The 25,835-nt window shown below is 33.9% G+C and overlaps 2 protein-coding genes across 2 annotated transcripts; both read left to right on the forward strand.

The window, feature by feature from the left end:
* The first annotated feature begins 15,229 nt into the window (after window positions 1–15,229).
* On the forward strand, window positions 15,230–17,759 carry LOC117322379 (sodium- and chloride-dependent creatine transporter 1-like). Its single transcript, XM_033877249.1, has 3 exons — window positions 15,230–15,444; window positions 15,801–15,932; window positions 16,307–17,759. The coding sequence occupies exons 1-3, from the start codon at window positions 15,267–15,269 to the stop codon at window positions 16,669–16,671; spliced, it is 675 nt and encodes a 224-aa protein (XP_033733140.1). The 5' UTR covers window positions 15,230–15,266; the 3' UTR covers window positions 16,672–17,759.
* Window positions 17,495–25,423, forward strand: LOC117343585 (sodium- and chloride-dependent creatine transporter 1-like). The gene is made up of 10 exons (XM_033906018.1): window positions 17,495–17,551; window positions 18,919–19,053; window positions 19,470–19,573; window positions 20,341–20,465; window positions 20,749–20,861; window positions 21,170–21,298; window positions 22,049–22,148; window positions 22,828–22,928; window positions 23,934–24,104; window positions 25,054–25,423. The coding sequence occupies exons 1-10, from the start codon at window positions 17,495–17,497 to the stop codon at window positions 25,201–25,203; spliced, it is 1,185 nt and encodes a 394-aa protein (XP_033761909.1). The 3' UTR covers window positions 25,204–25,423.
* Window positions 25,424–25,835: the final 412 nt, after the last annotated feature.

The following is a 25,835-nucleotide window of genomic DNA, read 5'->3' on the forward strand; positions in this document are numbered from 1 at the left end:
TTGATTAACCGATTGTTGAAATGAAAATAATGTCATCGGCAACAAGTTAATAGATTTGTATTGTTTATTCCCCTATCAACAGCTATGGCCGTTTATTGGCGGTACACACTGTATGCAAGGTTGTGGTGAGTGTGTTTTGGAAGGTTGTGGTATGTTGTGAGAGCGCGGAACTGATGCGGACTTTAAAGTACAAGTTGTGACAACAGCATGATTAATATACTCCAAGGAACAGAAAAGGTAGCCAATTTTACACTTGGTACACCATATTACTTTTGTTGCTTAGTCAAATAGCGGCAAATCCACTGACATCCCAATATCAGACCTGCAGGTAGACTCCATACAATACGGAGACTAACATTGTCCAGTCTGGCAAATCTTAAGGATTAAATCTAACTTATGAGGACATTCCAAGCGAGCAAATGTTATAGATTTTTCTAAGAAATACAAGATATAATGTTGTTTTTTTATTAGATAGTAAAGCTTACTCAGAAGATAAAAGACAAAAAACAACAAAAAAAAAAACAAACAAAAAACAAAAAACAAACAAACAAACAAAAGACGCAATCATATTACTTATCAACCAAAACGAGGATGTTTTAATGATAATTATGCACTTTTAAAGACAGTTCATCAGACCGATCATATATTATTAGGTCAAGAATGGTATAAAATGAAAAAAACCTGTTGAATTAAACTTTCATTGACTAGGAAAGGGGGAAGACGGTATTCAATATGATAAACAAGCATTGATTCTTCAAATTTATTACAGAGTACTTAATTATGATACGTATGACAATTTATCATGATTCTTTAAAGCATTGATATTTGATTCTATTATGTGTAGTATGTTGATGACTGTCGATAAATATCATTTACTGCTACATAACGCAACATTGGCATACGTCATCATCGCCTTATAGTGCTAATGGTACCTTGCATTTCAAATGATACCTTATATTTGTAATGGTACCTTAAATTTGTAACGAGACCTTGTCACAACCCTGATTTATCGGTCGACCTTGCCCAAATCCTGTTGGGCAATTTAGGTAAATAACGGACGAAAAATCATCCAGTGCAGAAAATATTGATTCATCATTCGGTGAAAATGACTATTTATTTGAAAACTAGCTTCCTCCATTTCATTCGTGATAAATCATGAGTTGCGTCTGATGCTATCTTTGAAATATGACTCGATGCTGAACTATTTGAAGAGAATACTGACTGGTATTGTCCGGGAAGAGGATAATTTATTTAAAAAAACGCATCGAGCTGAAGTTGCTTTCTGAAAAAAATGATATCGGTTATATTTCAGCTGTTCCAAGCATAGTTGGCCTTACATTTAATGTTGCTTATGTTTGGTGAAGGAAAACGATTGAGCCAAGTTAATTTCTAATGCTATGAGTTTACGCTTGATATGTTTGTTTGACTATTCAATCCTTTTGATTCGTTCGACGTAATCGAGGACCTATCCGAATAAAATAAAAAACAACAATAAAACCCAAACACACATAAGGAAATACCGACAAATCGTAATTCTAAATCAAAGTCGACAAGATGAAGGCAAACCACGAACAAAAATATAGATTTGGGACACTTAAGAAACAAGGAGAATAGGACCAGGTGTTCCGAAGGAATAAACGTCTTCTGCTACATCGACACCCGTCAAACAAGTCTAGGTTTACCCAGGTTAAGTCACAGTCCCTAAATGGAAAAAATATTCCCGACAACGTAACCTTACGCGTATCAAGAAGAATCGAATACATCTGGCTTCATATTACACAAGGAAATGCAACATTTTCAAATGAGATTATAATGTGAAGAAACCCAAACATTATGACTGTGTTGATAGACATGTAATTAAGATGTTTTGGTCTTTGATTTCTATTTGGAGTCTATGGTTATCCCTTCATCGTTTGCCATTGATGACCTTCTGACATTTAATACACAAATTACGTATATTTGCATGTCCTCAAGGACCGTCAACAAAATCAGAATATTATTTGTGCCACACGGACACGTCCGAAATACTGACCGTTAATGAAAACAAGGAATTTTTGTCAACATCGATACATAACATAAAATATAAACTACTCAAAACATATGACGTGCCAAAGTATCTGTCACGCAAAGTACCACGCAACCCATCCCGATTACATTTTCCTTAACCAACGAAATCAGTAACTGCATCACGCTAGTATTTATCGGGGACCAGCGACCCGATTTGCATATGGTCTGGCCGGGTTAAAACCAACAAAAGGCCTAAGCTACCTCACGTAAAAGGACTATTGCTCCACACAAGGATAACGTAAGGAAGTGATGGGGCTTTACTACGCTCAAGGGCATGGATATGATGTATCGTTCGAGGAAATTTAAGAGTTTCAGCCTCTAAAAAGTAATTCTGTTTGGAATATGTGATAAACCTTCATGCCAATATAAACTATAAAAGTCATATGTACGACCTTCAAAAGCAAAATACCAAACGGGTAACCATACCTGTATTTAGGTCTATAAAAAACATATTTCCATGTCTACAGCGTGCCAAAAGATATTATGACACGATGTCTATGGTAGTCAAATTTCATTACAATTTTACTGTTCAACCCAGAACACCAAGGTTCGTATAATCGGTTTTTATTGGTACGCCAGCCGTATTTGGAAGTAAACTGCTGAATTCGCAGACATTAGACAGGTGGCACTGCCTCCAGTGACCATCCTCGTCTTCATTAGTTACACAGGGGGATGTCGTCTTTGTACGAAACTAACGTGGTGGAAAACGCCTTCATCATGTCCGAGCGATTGATAACATTCATGACAAAAGAAAAAGCAATATATCTGCCCCGTCGTCTGACTACCGTTACTTATATTGACCATCGGAGCAGTCTCGTCTTTCGTGACATTTGAACTTTTCTTCAAAAGATGTAATTTGTTTTGTTTGTTTAGGTCACATGGACTTCACCGATGTGTTATTAGATATTGAACACAGCGGTTTAGACGACATATTTAACAACCCACGCAATCGGAATAGCTGCAGAGAGAGAGAGAGAGAGAGAGAGAGAGAGAGAGAGAGAGAGAGAGAGAGAGAGAGAGAGAGAGAGAGAGAGAGAGAGAGAGAGAGAGAGAGAAATGAACAACAAGGAAACAGAGCTGTTCAGTATTTGGATATTGATTTTGAAATCATGGATTCTGCTCTTTTTACAGTTAACTAAATATATTGTTTTATTGAATTATAACTCTCATGTATTTTAAAATGAAAATAAAAACATGATAACCTTATTTAAGCAGAAAAACACTGAACTGCGTCTCCTTACCGACAAAGAATAATCATGATCGATTGATAATAATCACAACTTGTAGATTATGTTTATCATATCAAATTGTTTCACTCTGTAAGATTGTACAAACAATACACAAGATATCAGCACCTTTCATTATAAATTAAAATGTTTGGCTTCTTCTTTTGTCTTTAAAATTTTAAGTGAATAAATGATAAATTTCATGCCGAATAAATTCTTTTGAACTTTTGCCCTATGTTTGGTATGTAACGTTCGATCTAATGATATATCCTTATTAGGAAGTTGTGGTTATTATTAATTCAATTGATGGATTTAATTGAATACTTTTGGTAACACAGGCGTCATTTTATGCAGTTTCATGACAAGCAGTGCATGGACCTTCGGCGGTGTAGCAATAATATATCGGTTTGTACCCTTATGTTAGAATCATTCTTGACACATCCATGTTTATAGGAGGTGGTGGGAGGGAGACGTGTGGCCTTAAAGGAACCAACAAACTCCAATTAACGACCAAAACTGTATACATAGATATAAATATACGATCTAGACAAAAGTCAAACACGGCACAACAGCGGTTTCAATAAGGTTTTCCCTTTGATTACAACTGTGACTGACTTCAGAAGCCTAAATCATCCGTCATTTAGAAAATGCGTCTGTACTGGCAACAAGATAACATATTGCCTGTCCGACGATATAGATATATCTTACGGTACCCGCCTCCTCCGTCAAGGTATGTCAGGAAGGCTGCTGTGTTCTCGTAGAAAATGACCTGTCAGCGGAACATTATCGTATAAGTGTTTCACGGGAACTAGCCCAGTAATCAAAGACATGTATTCTACCTCCAGTCTACTCCATTATTCTCCATCTGATGTCCCTTTAAGATTGAACGTTTCTCAATGATAGAACAGATATGTTTTGACTTCCGATGGAGTACCAAGCGTGTTCCAGACCAAGATAAACGAAATCAATTCCCAGACATCGTTTACTAATTAATTCACAGCTTGGACGACGCCAGAAAACGAACACCTGTTAAGCATGCCACATACATTGCAAGGTTGTCGGATAGCTATACTTTGTTAGACTCCGTACACTATTGTGATATACATGTTGTCAAGTCGGTCATTCTTACCAATGGCCATCTCAATGTCAATCAAGTTTTAGACATGTTCACAAATTAGCGTTTTCCTACTTACATTTTAAAGTTTTGATAAAGCTAGTAAATTACCTCTCAAGCAAAACAATTTAACAAAAACAACAACAAAAAAACCTGTGGATTATCTTTGATCATTCAGATTACTAGGTCGTATGATCTGGGAGTTAAAGCCTTCCAGACCTGCCGTTGTCCTTCTTGTCCGCATACAATCTGGTGATGCTGACAATGGTACAGAATAAACCCACGTTATTCTTATTAACCAATATCTTAAAAATATATATATTTTTAAATACGAGGTAAATATGTAAGTGCACCGACCATTCTGTATTCTAGCATGTCTTAGTTTCCACCGTGTTGCTGCCCTTGTATCACTGCCTAATCTAATAAGACGAAAAAGGTATTGGGTATTGTTACAGGTTGTTATCAATAATACTATCATATACTGAATCTGTGTTTAAATTCATTAAATGTGTTATCTATATATATTTGAATATCTGTCTTCTAATTTTACGTCGAAAGATAAAATCGGTCATATCTAGGTTTTGGTGATAAGCTGCTTTAACATTTAAAAGCCATTTTGTATTCATGTCCGCTTGCCAAAGTTTGCTCTGCAAGGACATTGTGACTGCACTTGTCGAAGGCAACAATGTATTGACTGTCTACTGCAGTGCTATGAAACATAAATTTCATCACTAATTATACTAAAGAAAATGTATTTCATATAATAGAGATGGACAGTTCAAAATCTATGCCCCATCACCAAATCTGAGAAAGTGTCTGGAAACCAAAAACTAATAACATTGAAATAAAATTAAACATAGACAATATTTTCAGAGAGAAATTTTGAAACAGTTTTATGAGGAGCTTTAATTCATCAAAGATCTACGGTTCCTAATTCTCAATTTGTATATAAAGGATATGAAATCTTGTGTATCCTCTGTACGCTCAAATATGTCTTTACTATTGTTGAATTTATTTTTACGTAAAAAATTGACTTAAACTCGATCAATACATAAAAAGTGATTACTATAACATTAATTGGGAAACTTCGATTTAATTTCTATCAAAAAGAATTCCCTCTTTATACATCACTCACAATGATATGTGGTCTTTTTAAAGGTGATGACCAGACTAAATTATTATAACGTTGAATCGATGTCCAGATTATCAACAGACAGATTCTGATGGCCTGTCCTAACTGAACTAATCGACCAATTGAACAATATAGACAGGATTTCTCGCAGACATTTAAGCATTTAAAACTGACAAGCTGTCATTTTACACCAAAGCATCAATTAAGCTTAGAAGGGATGTTTATGACGGGCTCATCACTTCTATAATAGTAACAAGTACCAGCAATATCAAGGGATATGGACTTTTGTTCAATGCCCGAAAATAATTTAATAAAAGCGTCGCCGTAAGGTCGGAGAATCTAAGTACATTAGCTGTCTAAGGATTTCAAAAAGAGAGAATAAGTTACGCTATGCATGTGAACATGTATACGCCATTTCAGTGGAAAAATATTCAAATTGTGATAACATTCAACAATAGTAAAAAGATCTTCAAACTTAATTTCGTCGTGAACGTCCTTGTGTCAACAGGACTTTGCATTGTATGAATATGTGTCCTTGTTCACAAGAACATCTCGACAAAAACCGGCAATTCTAGACTAAAGCATGGTCAACACGAAAGCAGAAAAGGTATAAATTAAATGCTAAAAATAGTGGAATACAAAACGATATTGACAAGTAAGCGCTACATTTGATAATGGATGTCTATTTCCATTCTTTAATAATAAATACAAATGGTCTTTTGACCTTTAAGAAATATACTTTCACATTTTTCATGTTTTGTGCACTGAAATATACGCGATAACATATAAGGCGTACTATAAACCGAATGTTTTTTTCGCGATAATAATTTTCACGTATTTCGCGGGCAATTGAAATTGGCGAAAATTAATCTCCGCAAAATAGTTTCAATTACAGGTATCGTGGGCCTTTTATGGCTGTAAATCAGGAAACTATTTTGCCGCGTTAGCATAAAAACACCAAATTAAGTCACCACGAAAAATAAGTTAACATTATCACATACAACCATGAAACAAATGTGCGCTTTCGGACACTTTCGTAACTGATAAATCTTTGATCAATTCTGATTCGAACCCTCTACTCATTCTCCGATGATAAAATTGTCATTTATTTAATATGGATTATCTTATATTATATCATTACAACACGTAATCCGTTGTTCTAAATCTGTCATGTTTAAAACAAGTGATCCCCTTGGTGTAAAATCGGTAAATGGTAGTTTAATCCCGGTTGAGTGATTTATAAGTGCCGACTCTAGTGCCTTAACAGCTCCCACAGATCCGCCAAGCACAACATATAACGTTGAAAGAATATATCTTCATACGCCATCAGTTTATTGCCAAAAGATATGTCTGTCAAAATGAGATTTATTTTCTTATTTTTGTATTTCAAATTACTAAGAGTGATTTAAATCACATAGAGTAATGACCCTGCTGTGTCCAGGGAAACATAGATGTCATCTCTCACTAGCCTGATTTAGAATCAACCTCATAAACGTTTGCAGTGTGTATAGATAGTTTATTGAGAAAGACCATTCAGGACTTCATGCCATACATGTAAAACGGAGTTTACATAATTTGGTGTCAACCTTAAAATGATGAATCAGACATAGAATGTTAGCGTGCGTATTGAAAAGTCTACTTCTGAAATAAGTCAGATAGGAACAGAGCTAGAACGCATCACGTTATCACTGAGCGCCTGATCCAACACTGAAATCTATCATAAGAAAACATGGATGGTTTCCTCCTGCATCTGTTTATTTCACGGTATTCATATGGCATATACAATATATCATAAAACAAAAAAACTGCATATCTGGTTATTTAAACTTCTACGCGAAGCGCTATGTTTAGAATCGTCATGAAACAATAACATAAACAGAATAACCTTTGTTAGTAAACTTCATATTGTTTAAATGTAATATTATCTATGTGACATTTGTGTTACGTTTCATTAATTACATCCGATTTATGATATAACCAAGTAGATACCATTGTCTAGATTTACTGAAATCCTATACTTTATGGTCTCAATACCGATCTATAGATGAGCAAAATGTACTATCTGGCTCTTTAATTTAATCAATTTTACTCATTCTACCCCAATATGCCTTAGATTAAACAATATCTTATTCAAACACATTAACACACTACATAACGTCAGGCTTCCGGAAACAGAAATCGACACAGATAAACATTTATGTTTTCATGCAGAAAACACAAATACGGGAATCCTTGACCAGAGACTAACACATATATAATTAATCTCTCTCCCAACATCTCCTTGAAAACAATTGGTTAATCTTCTCAAAATTCCAACCTGTAATGATACACAAGGCATATATATATATGCTTCCAGCAGCTATTCTAATTTGTTCTGTGAAAACCGACACCACAAAAAGACGGAATAGAACAACATCCTTGTAGGCAATATGGGATGGGCCGCACCTAACAATTAGATACCAAAATGAATCGCCTACGTGTATTTGTAATTGGATATGTCTCTTGAACCTTCTTGTTAGGCATCATGAATCCAATCGATTTTTTTTTTTTATAAGGTCGGTTAACGACATTCAAGAACACATTCAGTCTTCCTCTACAATGCGACACTCATAACCTTGGAAGTTATTAAAGGACTTGGATATTCAAATGGTACGCGAAGAGGATACTCACCTAATCCTGTAGCTCGCGAATTCTGTTAAAAGGTCAAGCACTACATAGGTTGGCCCTATTGTGGCTTAATCGTCATGTCGATAAGGCAGTTTCTCGGAACTCCACCGATTTTCTATTATCAAGGCAGATAGATTTTCTCTCTAACCTTTAACAATTCTAGCGTTTATGGTGTCACAGTAATCCCATTTGAGGACGAATCCTTCCGAATTGTTACGTCATCATATGATCTACAGCCAAGAGTTCAGATCATATCATTTTGGCAGCTGATGAAATTTCAATGTTTCATGATGTCTCAATGTTTCTTTGTTTCATTTTCTCCCTGAAAGCGTAAAAAATGAATTCTGCTTATCATCTCTGTAAACTTGTTATGTCACTGGCTTTGTGTCTGATTTTGCGGCGCGTCAACACTCTAAAACGCTTTAGACACTTCATTCAATAGGTACTTCATACCCTCACAATATACTGATAGCAGAACTAAAAGCTAAAGCTTAGAAGTACATTAAAAAGGATATAGAGCAGAATTGCGGAAGGAACATTATTATAAATGCGGTATATTAGAATTTTTACGACGCGGCAATAACTGATTTGAAACAAAAGTGGCAAATGAAGGCTTTTTACATTGCACTGACAATTTCACTTTCAATAAGCGTTTATATACATAAAATATACACCTACTAGTGCTACTGTGCACCTGAAAAATCAATACAATGAAAACAGTAGTTAAAGATAATAATTATGATGAAAAAAAACAACAAAAAAACAAACGCAAAATGTAACGCCTTTTTTGTCATTTTGTCCATTTTTATCGTAAATATAATTGCATGCGTTCTGACAGATTGGAAGTGTAACAGTTTAGGAAGTAAACGCCTGATTATATACCAGTACTTTGTTAGGTAGGGGGCTCCCCAACCATTTGGCACTAGTACTATTGTTGCTTAAATTTAGTTATAATAAAGAATATCCGGAATAAATGAATGAATGAATGAATGAATGAATGAATGAATGAAGCATGACGAGTGAGAGCCCTCTTGTATGAGGACACTTTTGTAACTGTTTGTGTTTCTCAAAAATAAAATCTATTGGAAACTGGGAAAAAATGTCCATTTTTTACATTGTTGTGTATTATATAAGTGTTCATATAAGATTTGCTGGATATATGAAATAAAATGAAGAAGTGTTATCCCCATCATACAATTTTAAGCTTGAATTGAATGTCATTTCATGGGTCTTAGATATGAACAAATCACACATTTAGGAGGTTTGCATGTTTCAAACTTTGTAGGAAATCATATCATTTTACAGGATGTTACTCTCATTTTTATTTCATTCAAAGATTGAGGACTATCATTGTCTCTTCATTGTGATAGGCACATTGTAATATTCTACTTTCGTAATTGGAAAAATAGTAGTTTTGTTAATATTTACTAATATCATACTAATCTTTATTCATTTTTTTAATGATTATTTCACTGGGACAGATTATCTTATGGCATTTTTACCAAGTGAAATATCGAAAATTATTCATTCTATAAAAGTGATCATGAAAAATATCACTTCTTTATTTGACCAATCAAAAACTGCTTACAAACGACAATCGAGAAAAATAAAAGCTGACCAAGTACATTCTACTATAAAAGTGTAATAAAAGTATAGCTAACAGTATCTTCAGTAATACCAAATATATTTCACTCGTGTGGCTTTAATCTTGATATCTTGCACTTGTGAAAAATATCAAAATATTAGCCCCACTCGTAAAATAAATTTGTATTAGGGACGACACAATTAGATATATTCTATATATTTATATAACTGTATAAGTTGACATGTACTGCTATCATATTTCATAGTATAAAAGAATCATCCAATCCGTTCATGGTTGTCTCCCTTCTACCTGTTCTCATACCATATATATCAAATCCAAAATACTATGCTAGATAAATGACAAATTAGTGAAGATCAAATTTAATGTCACTTCTTTTATTATGTTTCAGTCAAACAGTGTGTTGATTTTAACATTAAACATGATAATATTTTATGTAAGATGGAAGATTTTCCACTCCTAAAACATAAATGTATGTATATTTCATACATTGCAAGAAAGATAACTGTAATTTCAGGGAAAACTGTTCTAGAATTGTCTTTAGCTAATCGTCATTTATTTAATTTAAACATACGCTATGTAATATTCAATTCGTGAATAAATATAGACTAACAATATACGGGGCATTTATAAAATAACAATAAGCAGTGAAAGTATAGGAAATATATATGAAATAGGTAGGCTATATAATTTTCTTTCTTGTTTGTCCAACTAAATTTTCATTTCCAATTACCTGTAACTAAGTGAAGTCTCTATCGTGATAAACATTGTTTGCTTAATTGTTTTCTTTCACCAATACAAGGACAGTAATGTCCTCTGACCAAGACAAAATAGTCTTTATTTTTTCTTTATCATTACGATTTTTCTCTTTGCTTAACGTTTTCTTTTCTGCTTGCTTCCTTTCTTTAAATACAGTGTAAAAGTAATATTTGGTAAATCCATCAACAGATGGAGTAAGGTGTGTGTATGTGTGTTAGATTTCTGCAATTTTATGATACTGTAATAATGATTATTATTTCTGAGTATAATTGTATACTATGTACTTTACGCGGTATGAACACCTTTGAAAAATAAAACAAATACAACAAAAAAGACAAAATAGTCAAAGTTGGCACTTACTGCTTTCTGCTTCATGTTCATTTTGAATTATGGCAGTAAAATCGGTATGAACGTTACCATTTAATGAGGATGGGTTGGATTTCCAGATTATGAAGTGACCAATGATTGACCACATCTTCTTTGGTCATCGTCTTCATATGACCCTACATGTTTATTTCACTGGGAAAGCTGTTCTAAAAATGTCTTTAGCTAATCGTAATTTACTTTATCTAAACATACGTTATTTGATATTCAATTCGTGTTACCATCTCTCAGACTTATTGTTAACATATCTCAGACTTATTGTTACCATCTCATACACACTGTTGTTACTGTACCATCTCTCAGACTTATTGTTACCATCGCTCCGACTTATTGTTACCATCTCGCAGACTTGTTGTAACAATCTCTCAGACTTATTGTTACCATCTCGCAGACTTATTGTTACCATCTCGCAGACTTATTGTTACCATCTCACACACACTGTTGTTACCATCTCGCAGAATTATTGTTACCATCTCGCAGACTTATTGTTACCATCTCGCAGACTTACTGTTACCATCTCTCAGACTTATGTTACCATCTCTCAGACTTATTGTTAACATATCTCAGACTTATTGTTACCATCTCTCAGACTTATTGTTACCATCTCATACACACTGTTGTTACCATCTCTCAGACTTATTGTTACCATCTCATACACACTGTTGTTACCCTCTCGCAGACTTATTGTTACCATCTCACACACACTGTTGTTAGCATCTCTCAGACTTATTGTTAGCATCTCTCAGACTTATTGTAAGCATCTCTCAGACTTATTGTTACCATCTCATACACACTGTTGTTACCATCTCATACACACTGTTGCTACCATCTAATACACACTGTTGGTACCATCTCATACACACTGTTGGTACCATCTCATACACACTGTTGTTACCATCTCATACACACTTATTGTTACCATCTCTCAGACTTATTGTTACCATTTCATACACACTGTTGTTACAATCTCGCAGACTTATTGTTACAATCTCTCAGACTTATTGTAACCATATCATACACACTGTTGTTACCATCTCTCAGACTTATTGTTACCATCTCTTAGACTTATTGCTACCATCTCTTAAACTTAATGTTACCATCTCTTAGACTTATTGTTACCATCTCTTAGACTTATTGTTACCATATCTCAGACTTATTGTTACCATATCATACACACTGTTGTTACCATCTCTCAGACTTATTGTTACCATCTCTTAGACTTATTGTTACCATCTCTTAAACTTAATGTTACCATCTCTTAGACTTATTGTTACCATCTCTTAGACTTATTGTTACCATATCTCAGACTTATTGTTACCATCTCATACACAATTGTTACCATCTCTCAGACTTATTGTTATCATCTCATACACAATTGTTACCATCTCTCAGACTTATTGTTATCATCTCGCAGACTTATTGTTACAATCTCGCAGACTTATTGTTACCATCTCTCAGACTTATTGTTACCATCTCTCAGACTTATTGTTACCATCTCACACACAATTGTTACCATCTCTCAGACTTATTGTTACCATCTCTCAGACTTATTGTTACCATCTCACACACAATTGTTACCATCTCGCAGACTTATTGTTACCATCTCGCAGACTTATTGTTACCATCTCTTAGACTTATTGTTACCATCTCTCAGACTTATTGTTACCATCTCGCAGACTTATTGTTACCAATTCGTACACAATTATAATCTTAGAGTACACACGCTATACTGGTCATTTAAGTCTGAGGAAGATAACAGAGCGTTTTACTGTCCTTACCAACCTGAATAATATGTTTCATATTTTCTTAAGTAAGACGTTGAAAGGGAAATTCTGATGTCTTTTCAAGTACATTTGTATCAACTCTGTCGATATATTGTGTGCCCGTTGAGTATAACAGTTGCATATATATTGTGTAGATGACCGTTTATTTTGTAGGAAGTGTTCTTCTTTTATTAATAAAGAATGGACATTCAAAGAAATTAACGAAAAGAAATGTTCAGATGATGTCCACAATTACAACTAGGGGAATAAGATAAATGAGCATTTTATAAGACCTAGTTTAAATTCATAACATTATTTTTGAGTTGAGGATATTAACTTCCCTAAAACATCAGATACTTGTTTGTCGTGGTTTTGCAGTAGGTCTTTTCAACTGTAAAAGAATTGCAATGTAAGCAATTAAAGAATTGCATTTATCATATTCTTTGAAGGTAAAAGGGAAACTAAATGGCGAACAAAACATTATATGTTCCCTAGATTGATATCAGTTTGTTTAATTGTCATTGATAAATGGGTCTATGATATATATGTTCGCGAGTAAAAGTGTAACATTTTACACAGTACGCTTTTGTTTGTGTCTTCTTTCTGTCAATGTTTCCCATTGTAGTTTTGGTATCTGTTAATTGCTCTAAATCAGGAAAGCAAGCTGCACATGAACAACAGTCATTTCAAGTTAAAGCTTTATCAGATAAATGTTCTATGCTGGCCCCGTCATGAAAAAAAGATGTATGATTTCAGTTTTGTTATTATTCATTAGGACTCGCTTTGCCATTCCACCATTTGGGAATAAGGAATTAATATTTTTTTGGTTTTTTTTGCACTTTTTAATTATTTGCTTCACTTAGGATATTTCTGATTTTTACGACAGTTAAGATATAATACTCACTTGAATTAATTTACAATAGCAATGTATATTCTACACCATTTATCAATGACATTTGCGCTTCAATTCACTCTTCCTTAAAATCCCATAGATTGTGTTCGCAGCCCATGCGAGTTTCCAATATCTAATACTTGACATCCGATGTGGATGATATTAATATTTTTCCCTAATATGATCTCACATTTTTTACCTTTGTATTACAATCTATATTTTTCTACAATCTAATATAAAAAGAAAAACATTGAAATTAGAAATGCAGAAATGTTATATTAACATATATATATTTCGGTGTACAATGTATTTCAGTATAACTGTATCTTTGCCTTTGATGTTATTGGATCCCATTAAATCGACGATAATCTCGATTGGTGGTTACATGACCACTGTTTATCTTGATCTATAAACAGGATTGTATTCATATTGTCAATAACTGCAATCTGACGAATGTTGTATGGAGACAGCTTTTCAATGTTTCTAGTTTAAAGGTCATATACATAACAAATCCAGCGATATGTTACAAGCCTATAATATGGTTTATTTAGCAGAAGTTACTTGATTAATTGTTTGTTTATATCATGACTAACCATGAGTCTTGCTGCCTCCTGTTATTTGTTAAGCTGTTTGTAAATTTCAACAAAATATACTAAAGTTGCATGTTTCAGAGGGACCCAATAGCTCATTTGTATCATATATATTAGACGATATAGCCTTGCCATGTTGCCTTTAGCACACAATATGAGCAATGGTTTGACATAAAACCTTGTTATGCCGATAAACAGTTTTCTCAGAAACCGGATGTTATTTCCATCTTCTAATAACCGAAACGATACTTTCGGAATTGAAAGTCGATAGTCCTCTAAATAATGAACAATTATGGCATTCAAGGAGGAATTTCAAACATAAAAATACTCTCATTAGACACTATCAAAAACTCTTGACATGACAAGAAGACTTTTCAGAAAAAAAGTCCAACCGCTGATTCAGGGTAAGAGATGCATATTTCTAAAAAAAAGGATCGATACTCTCCAGTTAAACAGCTTGTCTTTAAAATGTCCTTTTTAATATGAACAGTTGTCTTAAAAGTATGATAACTATAGGATAATTTGCATTTCAAGATCATAACAAAATAAGTATTATACATCATAAAGTAAAATCCGATCCAACAAATGTTCCTATTGGGCGCTATAGACAGTTGTATGTATAACAGATTGAAGATTTCCAGGTTTGTATTTGCATCCTACCACAAAATAACTCTAAAGAAGTAACTGTTTCTACAGCAAATTATTAGTGATAAAAGTTATAAGAAACTACAAGTCTAATCATATCATATGACGTAGCTTTGTGCAAATTAGATATTTATTCGTGTTTAAAATTCAAGATTATTCTCCTATATAGTTGTCCCTTAGCAAGTATCAAACATTCAGTAGCATGTCCCCTGACATTATTGGTCGTATCATGAATCTATTATAAGATGATTTTATAAAAAATCAGGGCATATACTTCGATGTTAAATGCTACTTTACGTATGACCTCTGACGGCAACGAGGACGTTTAACACAAAGAGGGAAAGCATGACCACGCATAACCTTCATAAACTTGTCTCCTGCCGGGCAGGTGAATTTATCAGACTCGTTCTAACCGATATCAAATATGGATTGTAACCATTCAAACGGTGCCGAAAGATCAGGAATGCATAAAGAAAAGCAAGGAAATACTAAGAAAGAAGAATGGGGCCGGAAGTTGGACTATATCTTAACAATTCTCGGTTTTCTCGTAGGATTTGGTAACATCTGGAGGTTTCCGTATGTCTGTATGAAAAATGGCGGAGGTACGTTACCTTATCTACTTTGACTACTTTCAATTTTCAGCGAAGTACCGTGTTCTTATTGTTGATAAATTGATATTTATATTACATATATAAACTGTGTATAAAAGGAACATTATGTAAAAAAAATATATTATAAGGTTAATAAAATAAATTTTCATGCGACTGAAATGTATACCGTCTTTAAGATTTGCAAGGATGGATAAGAATTAAACCCGTGTACATTCCTCGTTCTTTGTGTAATTATTAAATGAAATAATTAAATAAACATAAGATAAAATAAATACATGAAATTTTGACATTTCAATGAGTTTATCTTTAAAGAATGGCTTTATCATTTATATAATGTTGATTTGTAGGAGCTTTCCTGATACCGTATGTCCTGACGCTATTCTTCATGGTTGCTCCGTTATATTTCTTGGAAGTTTCTCTAGGACAGTTTTCCGGGAAGTCTTACCGAGATGTTTGGAGTTATTGTCCACTAATCAAAGGTAACACCATAAGACTTTCATGAATGAAGGACCTCACTTCCTGAAATGATATTTTGCCTGCTAATTTTTGGTTTATGGCGCTAAATTCACGAAAATGACACTTTAAAAATGTCCCAATTAAGGAAGAAAATCTAGTTGCTTAATCAGAATAAAAAAAACCAAAAAAACCTTGACTAAATATTGGAAGTTTTGCTTATCATACTGATAAACGAGTATGGAGTGAATAACATGAGGAATTTTATCAAGTCAAACATTATATTTCTTTTAACAGAAATTCAGTTGTTTTGCTGTAGATATCGATTCACATGATACACTTAAAATGTAACATTTCATCACAGAGGAGCCTATTAATGCTTTATTCATTCTGTACCTAGGAATGGGTTTAGGTATACAAATCATGGTTCTGCCCGGATTGTGCTACTACATCATGCTGCTGGCTTGGGTATTTAATTACATGTACTACTCTTTCCAATCCCCGCTACCCTGGAGTACGTGTGGAAACGAATGGAACACGCCTTACTGCTTCAGTTTTGCGGACAACAAACAACAGCAACTGATGACAAACCTTTCTACCACGTATAGTCCAAACTCTACAGGTCAAGGCCTGGATAACTATACAATGCAATACAACATCAGTAATATTAACGACCAGTTCATGTCAAAGGTCAACTCGAGTCTGACGAATGAGACATTAGGGGCGATGAAAGGTCACAGTGCGGAGGAGGAATTCTGGCAGTGAGTGTTATCAGGACATTTTCGTAATGTCGTATTTGTCCATATTTTTTATAAGATAACAAATGCAGCATATGAAATGACCATAATTGACAAATAGGATAGATAAATGAAACAGAAGTTTAATTTGTCGAAAATGTATTCTTTTTTGGCTCCAAAATCGCAGAGAATTGCCTTTGATTGCATCTGTCAAAAACAATAAGTCAGCACCCATGCTGTTTAGCCTTTGTGGCGTTCTAACGTCACACTCTATGTCTTACATACGTAAGCATATGGCGTCATTTTAGATTTATTTCAATATACCAGATTTTGATTTTTTGTTTATTTATGGAGGAACATGTTATGTCATATGTCATATACATTTGTATAAGACAAAGCAGCTAATCTTTACATTTAAATGTGTTATTCGTCCGTTTATGTTGATGTGATTTCTGCTCTTTTAAGTTATCATATCGTCTTTGTACTTTAAAAGTGAATGTTTGGTTTAAATGACGTTCACGGATTACAGGTACGCTGCGTTTACGTGCCAGCACAAAAATTAATCATAATGTAAAATTATTTTGAACTGCTTTTCTCGGCAGGTTGCCGTTTGTGATACATTTCAACGAGATTTATGATTAAAATCAAGAAATAAATGTAGCCCCAATCGCAAGAAAATGTGCGTGAATATATTCATTTGATAATTTTAAGAATCGAGTAAAGACATTGAGTGTGAGTCCTTTTTAAATTGTATATATATATATATATATTGTAGATACAAGGTGCTAGACATATCCGCTGGACTGGAACACATCGGTTCGCTCAATGGAAATTTAGTATTATGTGTAGCCATGGCATGGGTTGTAATATACTTGTGTGTTATTAAGGGCATCAAGTCGACAGGAAAGGTAGAGCAACATAGCCACTTTACAGGGACGTGTCTGTAATTTACGACGGACGACCAATTTTCTTGGTCCTCTCATCGTCTAAGCTTCTTTCGTGTCTTTTTACTTCTGACTTTGTTCCTGATAATTCAATTTGCTTCACAATTTCTCTTTGATAAATACATCTTTGAGCTCAATGATATCTGGGATCCTTATCCTATCCCATTTTCCCCTATTTCCCCATTTTTCCCTGTATTTTCCTTTCTGTTCTGTATTCAGATCCTTTCTTTCCTCTCTGCTCTGCTATATGTCTTTTTCTTTTATTTGGTTCCATCTTGACGCCTGTCCTCATATGACCCTGGCTATCAGTGTCACCTTGAGAGCAGTCCTTAAATGACACTTGTTGTTAATGTCACCTTGACAGCAGTCCTCAAATGACCCTTGTTGTCAGTGTCACCCTGGCGCCCGTCCTCATATGACCCTGACTGTCAATGTCACCTTGACAGCAGTCCTAAAATGACCCTTGTTGTTAGTGTCACCTTGACGCCCGTCCTAATATTACCCTGGCTGTCAATGTCACCTATACAGCAGTCCTCAAATGAGCCTTGTTGTTAGTGTCACCTAGACATCCGTCTTCATATGACCCTTGCTGATGATGTCCCCTTGACACCCGTTCTCATCTGACCATTGCTGTTAGTGTCACCTTGACACCCGTCCTCATCATTTCAAGATAAGTTTTAGCAAACTTCTTCATCCGGTTGATATGACTATAAGAACATAATTATCTACCAATAAGTTTTTGCGTATACATTGTCGAGCTAATAGAACAGAAATTGACATGAAATGTACTTACAATAGTTAATTGTTAATAAAACTAAAATGTGCTTGTTTCCGTTATATCATTTTTGACACATTGATGTTTTTCATGTATAGCAACTAGATAACTATCAGGATACACTACGTTTCTGTTCCTTTATTCACAAAGGATAGCATATGTCACATAGGGAGTCATTATCCGTAGTAGAAATATTACCAAAGGCCCGGGAAGTAGCTGAATATGAGCTGGTGAAATATCAAAAGTAAATATATAATTTGATTTGGTATACTGAACACCAAGGATATCTGTTCATTTCATATTGTTAAAAAAACTTCTCTGACGTCATTGATAAAAATTGACAAGCTTGACTTGTTGGTCAAAGCAATTTGCAAACAGACATAAGGAGAGTGACATAGCCTCTAGTAACATGTATATCTAAGTAATGTTGAATAATGTATTAGCATTGTTGTCTAATAAAATAAGCAATCATAATACTTATAATAGAACCATCAAACTGCTTTTGCCAATGACGTCACATTTCGGTTTCATTATACCCTTTAAACTGTTATGACAGGTTGTGTATGTCACCGCCACGCTCCCTTACCTACTTCTTGTAACCTTACTCGTCCATAACCTTACGTTACCGGGCTCTTTGGATGGTGTCATCTTCTTCATCAAACCAGACTTCAAGTCTCTATTGAACATACAGGTAAGCTTTACGCTGTAAAATAGCCTTTTTACCATTTTACTCAGTGTTTTCATAATCATCCTTTTCATCCTTATGTCTAGCATACGTTGAAACATAGCTTTTTTTAACCATTTTACGCAGTAATTTCATAATCATTCTTTATATCATAATGACGAGCATATGTTGAACAAAAGTTTTTAACCCAGCCATTCTTTTTATGCAAGTATATGATTTTATATTAGGAATTTCCAAAGTGTTCATTAAGATTATATTTTCAAAAATATCTAGTCCTACATATTCTTCATATTCAAAGCTTCGATGTTTGCTTATTAGAGCGTACTGTTCTATATTGATTCAAGATACACTACAATATCACCAATTATGCACTTCATTAAGCATATTAAGCATATCCATCAACCTATTTCATACTCGTTTAGGTTTGGCTGGAGGCCGCTATACAGGTTTTTTATTCCGTGTGCACAGGCTGGGGACTGCACATCACACTGGCAAGCTACAGCAAATTCAATAACAACTGTTTCAGGTAAGATATATAGAGCTTCCCATTTCATATTATACATATATATCATGGGTGTCTGTGTAATATTCCAGAAAATTTGAAATAGGTCGATTACCAAAATTTGAAATAGGTCGATTACCAGTACCTCGTGACATCCATGATATATTTGTTTTATTACATAATCACTAAAACGTTCTTAGAATCACAGAAATCTCGACTTTCCTGTGGGCCTAGAAGTCACCATGACTGTCGTCTGGCAGTGTTGACATCTGAGTGACCAAGACTAAATTCCGAAACGTCACAAATGTTTAATAGTTCGCACGTGTCAGTGCAATAGTCATTTTAGCCGTGCAATAGTTCAAAATATACTTTATGCGTAAAGTTAAGAAAATCAAATGTTTAATGTACTGAAAGATTTATGAAACGAGCACTAGAAGTTTTTTCTTCTCATTTTTTGCAAGATTTAAAGATTTTTATCAAATAAGATATAATTTAGATAATTTAAATGCTAAAAATGCACAGGACAAAACGATTTTGTTATGTCAATGCCTGATGTAACGTTACCGTCCATATGATTTTTCAATGAAAAACGCCTAAGTGTATACAACATTATGACAAATTCAAAAATATAATAACAGACCGATTATATGATAAAATCACAGTCACACCTACATACACTATTTTCAACAGGTTGTGTCACAGGTCATTCAGCTTTTCAAGTGACATTCGCACATGCAGTCTGAATTTATCTTTTTTAACATATTTACTGATATATGTTTTGTTACACTCAGAGATGCCTTTATAATGGCAATCGCCGGAGAAGGAACCAGTGTATTTGGTGGGTTTGTTATTTTTTCTGCACTTGGATTTATGGCGCATGAGGCGGGTGTTCCACTGACGGAAGTGGTCAAATCGGGTATGTTGATTTACAGCCACCTTCAGATAAATGTCGATGTGTCCTATGGTCTGACGTACATTGCAATATTTTATTAACAATAAAAAGGCAAGGCCAAACCTAAAAGTAAGAAAGTATGAGAAAGTAAATAAGCAAATAAAAAGTTTCATTTGAGAGTATGGTAGATGCTACTGACTATTCCTTTTTCCTCTGGAATCTTACGTTTATGTCGCTGTCAACATCTGGTATGCATGAGGATCACATAACGAGAAAATACTCTATTTTTTCTATTGTTATGTTTTAGGACCTGGTTTAGGATTTGTTGCCTATCCTATGGCTCTAGCACAGATGCCCCTCCCCAATCTCTGGGCTGTGTTGTTCTTCATCGCCATGATAACACTGGGGCTGGACAGTCAGGTAAAAACCTTTTTGCTGTATTGAATCAGGAAATAAGTATATTGAAATGAATTTATTTTATCGTCATTGTTGAAATATTATAATCCTCAGTGTATTATAAACAGCATCCAATTTACTACACTATCTAAAACGAGGGGAAGTAAGGGATACAACAGCAAGGTTAGAAACAGTTTTACAAGTAATCTTGATTAAGGATTTAAAAAAGTAATCTTGATTAAGGATTTAAAAAAAGAAAGAAAACTGCATATCTATATCATAAGAAATTAACGTAGAAGGATGTGACTTTTATCATGCGTTCCTTTTTGCAGTTTACCATCACGGAGACTGCATATGTATATTTTGAGGAATCCTTCCTATTCATGAAGAAGAAACAAATGATCGGTAGAGCATGTTTATCGATGATCGGAATTGTCTTTAGTTTACCATTCTGTACACAGGTATGACGATTTTCGGAGACAGTCTCTGTGTTGAATTAATTTTCTTTATTGTTATGTTTTTGTCGCGCAACAAGTTTTATTGCATTGAAAGGCTTTCCTTTTTTATCCTTCACTGCTGAAAATGATTTTTTGATATATAACCCGAATCTATATTTGTATAATAAACACTTGATATTTAAAATCTCAGAATAAAGATTGTTACTCTAATGTAAACAGAAAGAAAATATAAAAAACAAATAATCACATGGAGAGACTACCGAAACGTAAACGAAAACGGTGAAAACAACGCAAAATGTATCCAAAATGTAAATCGACCCCGATACATCTTAACAAGTAACGATACGGTAAAGACCATGCGTGCCGGAATGGCAAACAGAACCCTTACCGATTTCAGGAGGTTCAAATAGTTTTTGAAGCCGTACCCTCAAGCAGAATTTGAAATCGATAAATGTTTTAAAACACATGCCCCAAATGTGCATGTCTGTATCTTTTCCTCTAGACAATCTAAATACAAACTGTCAATTATGTACTGTTGACATTTGATTTATTGAAAAATTAACACTGCAATTAAGAACATAGTGGCCATGCCTTTTCGCTTTTTTTCCTAGATATTATTTGATAATGTATAAACGCATATGTCTGATTGTACTTTGCACTGTAGTATTACATCAAATTGTGTAACTAACACACAGACATGAACAATAATAATTTTAAAATCCCTTTTGTTTATTGGTAGGTTTACACTTTCAGGCAGGAGTATACATATTTCAGCTGTTTGACTGGTATATGGCAGTATTTGGCCCGTTGTTTTTCACATTGATAGAGTGTGTATCGGTATCATGGTTATATGGTAAGTAAAATCAACCCATATAGATCATAAAAATTAATATTATATTTATAAACTAGCACTTGCAAAATAGAAAAATGTCTGTATCGTTATATTTATTTATAACTACATATATGTATATTCTTCTAACCTAATTAACATAATATCCTTTTTAAAAATAGTTTTATACCACCGATGATGTATGCCTTGATATCAGTATTCTGGTATAGAATTTCATGTTGTTGAATCCTTGACGGTTGATATACACATGAACTTGGGCTTGGAAACGTTAGTTGTGAATATAATATATCCTTGCCATGATTGTATTTATTAATCTATTGTTTTACAATAAATTATGTTATACTGTTTTAAATACTATAACTATTCTGGTATATCGTTATGTTTTTAATCTCATACTGCCTGCTTCAAATAATTTATTTTTAAGATATCGGTAGACTTCACCTGAGGTTCAAACGGACCCATCTTCTATGTTGATATCTGGATGTATACATTTAACTTGCTTTTACTGTGTTTGAATAACTAGTTATAAGTATGTATATAATAGAAAAAAATATGCGAACACGTTAAAAAAAAACATAATTAAATATCAATCAAAATGTTTAAACAAAAATGCTTCTTACAACTGGGAACATTTTATGCATACTTGCAATTGGTTTTTATTTTTCCATATTTTCTGTACCAGGAGCCGAGCGGTTCTCACGAGACGTAGAAATGATGATCGGCAGGAGGGTACCAGGCTACATTAAATTTTGTTGGTCTTTCTTCTCACCCCTTCTCTTATGTGTAAGTATATGTGTAAATATATTGAAAACATTCCCTAAACACACGTGTTTTGTACACTGTCGATAGTTCGAACGAGTCGCTAAACTAGTTGCTTTGAAATTTGTTTTTAAAACACCTTAAGAATACCAAGTTTTAAAGAAGTCGTTCTTGTTATCAATAATACGTATATACAAGGCTTATTCAATTAGAAAAAATATTCATTAACATTATGTTAAAGATTGAATTAATACACATTATCTTTATTTCTTTTTGTTTTCCCCGAATCGATACATCGTGGTCTACTTAAAGTTTGAAGCATAATGATGTTGAAATTTTTCAAAATCTATATTTTTTATTCATTTTATTGCATTGCTTTTTTTAATTCTATGCAAACATTTGCAGAAATTAAAACACCTTAAGAATTCCAAGTTTTAAATAAGTTGTTTTTGATCGAAAGCCAATATGGTGGTGACCATACTGCGAAAGTCATACCAACGGACTGTCAACTACTAATTTGCGATTTGAAAACTATAAAAACTATTTTGACTAGTCTAATATAAGCGCTTAAGGAAGATCCTTAGTAATGGAGGAAGCGGTTGGTGAATATCAAGGCATTGTATCTTTAGTCTAAATATTTACGTAACGAAGTATATAAAACGAAGTAGAACGAGAAGTTTTCGATTAAACCTATTGTTTACAGACGTTACTTATTCTTAGACTTCGTGATAGCGTGACCCAAAAATAAATAATCTAAAGTTCATAATAATAAAAAATTCTTATCAACAGAATTAATGACAAGTTTTAGATAAAAGATATACACGATTTTTACCCTGGCATGAAAATATGACCTTGGTGTAATTTTTTTTTGAATTGTTTTTTTTTTTTTTAAATCCTTATTGCTTTTTTGATACAATTGCTTTTTTGATATGGTTCTGCTTACCGCACATGTCAAACTCGTTGATTAATATATATATATGTATTTCTCTATGAATGCTTTATTGTCATATTGACTAATTCCCTGTACAGGTTTTGATGGTAACAAGCCTTGTGTTGTATGTACCACCTACATACGGGGACTATGTATATCCGAGTTGGGCCGGAAGAGCTGGATGGGTGGTTTCTTTGTTGCCAATTATACCAGTCTTTATCATAGGCTTTGGTGTCGTGTACTACTCACCGGGAAAAACAATCTGTCAGGTACAGTTCTAGCCATAAAAACACATTTATGTTTTGTCATAACAAACATTACATGAGCCTCGAGCAAATCCATTCATTCAAGTCGCTTGAGGTATGTCAATTTCTTGGCATCAGATTTTGTAATTTAATCTGTAGTTCGATAAGGCATGCAATGTCCCTGTAATGGTATCCAAATGATATGGTATGTTCCACTACTTCCAATACTTGTTTCCTCTTAAACAACTGATAGCTTTATGAGACAAATATACTTACTCATCTAAATTTTGACATTTTTGGACTAAATTTAATTGCCTCATATGTATAAATACTTTGGACCCTTATCATCATAAAAGGATGAAACAGCTGTATGATGTATCTAGTACTACTAACGAGTCTTAGAAGGATGAAACAGCTGTATGATTGTATGTTTATGTTTTAAGGCCCATCGACAACTAGGGTCATTTAGGGCCAAACAATATACTAACATGTTTTATTTTGTAAGTTAAAATCAGATAAAATTTGTCATTTTTAAAAGCATCCGTATTGTATATTTAGATCATTATGATAAAAAAGTTGGTTAAAAATGGTAAAATATGTATATGTACGAATAGATTATGTGAACAGCTGTATGATGTCTCTAGTACCACTAACGAGTCTTAGAAGGATGAAACAGCTGTATGATGTCCCTAGTACCACTAACGAGTATTAGAAGGATGAACCAGCTGTATGTTGTCCCTTGTTTCACCAACGAGTCCTAGAAGGATGAAAAACTGAATGAAGGAGTTTGGTTTTTATTTTTAGCTCTACTGTATATGACATAATTTGTATTGAATGGCGCTTGTGTTTTGTACAACCCAAGTAAAGGTATACCAATTGCATACTTTGCTCGACAATGGTATCCCAATAATATCGTTCCTGCTGATATCCCTCTCATGTTTTATAACCTTACACATTATTTACTGTGTTACAGAAATTAAGTCATTCTGTGCGACCTACCAAGAACTGGCACCCTGCGGTGGATACAGTCGATTACCTTGCTCTCTCCTTGGAAACACAGGCTTCCGTCACACAGAAAGTTCTCATTAACCTTGGCTTTACGAAGCATCCGGACGTAATATGAGGCATTTTATAGTTAAAATCACTATGTAAGTTAAAATATCATTTGTATAATTATATAAAAAAATATTTTGTAACTCAATTCAATTTTGGGTTTTAAATCAAAATATACTTTTAGATATTCTTCGTAGCATTACTCTTATGAAACAGAGGGGGCATTTTCTCCACTTGAATAATCTCCTCGGAAAAGACCTATGGATATAATAAAACTGAAAAGTTGTATCCTCAAGCTCGTCGTCGTTTTTTATTTGCTTGTTGAGACTGTCTTGAGCTTCTTAGTTTTTTGGTGACTGTTATGATACCTTTGCTGCATTGGTTTGCGAGGCGGAACGGGCCAAACGCTACAGTGCGTAGAATACTCCTATATTTTATTATCATTCCGAGAATACCTTAATAATTTCACAAAAAAACAACAACAAACAAACAAACAAAATAAAAAAACTCTTCCTGTAAACTTTGTTTTATTTTGTTTTACAAAAGTTGTTCATGTCTTTATTAGGTACGTATATACACCATGGCTTTCCTCTGTCAGACCCCTGTGATATATCAATGGTACAATACATAGATACACCACGGCTATCCTTTGTCAGACCATTGAGAGACAAACATAGATACAATACAGCTATCCTCTGTCAG

Source organism: Pecten maximus, chromosome 2 (assembly GCF_902652985.1).
Source record: "Pecten maximus chromosome 2, xPecMax1.1, whole genome shotgun sequence".
NCBI classification, from domain to species: domain Eukaryota; kingdom Metazoa; phylum Mollusca; class Bivalvia; order Pectinida; family Pectinidae; genus Pecten; species Pecten maximus.

Coding starts and splice junctions, on each gene's coding strand:
- LOC117322379 (XM_033877249.1), top strand. CDS start 15,267: ATGGATTGTAACCATTCAAACGGTGCCGAAAGATCAGGAATGCATAAA. Junction 15,445..15,800: donor CTGTATGAAAAATGGCGGAG/GTACGTTACCTT, acceptor GTTGATTTGTAG/GAGCTTTCCTGATACCGTAT. Junction 15,933..16,306: donor TTATTGTCCACTAATCAAAG/GTAACACCATAA, acceptor TTCTGTACCTAG/GAATGGGTTTAGGTATACAA.
- LOC117343585 (XM_033906018.1), top strand. CDS start 17,495: ATGGCATGGGTTGTAATATACTTGTGTGTTATTAAGGGCATCAAGTCG. Junction 19,574..20,340: donor TTCAATAACAACTGTTTCAG/GTAAGATATATA, acceptor TGTTACACTCAG/AGATGCCTTTATAATGGCAA. Junction 21,299..22,048: donor GTTTACCATTCTGTACACAG/GTATGACGATTT, acceptor TTACACTTTCAG/GCAGGAGTATACATATTTCA.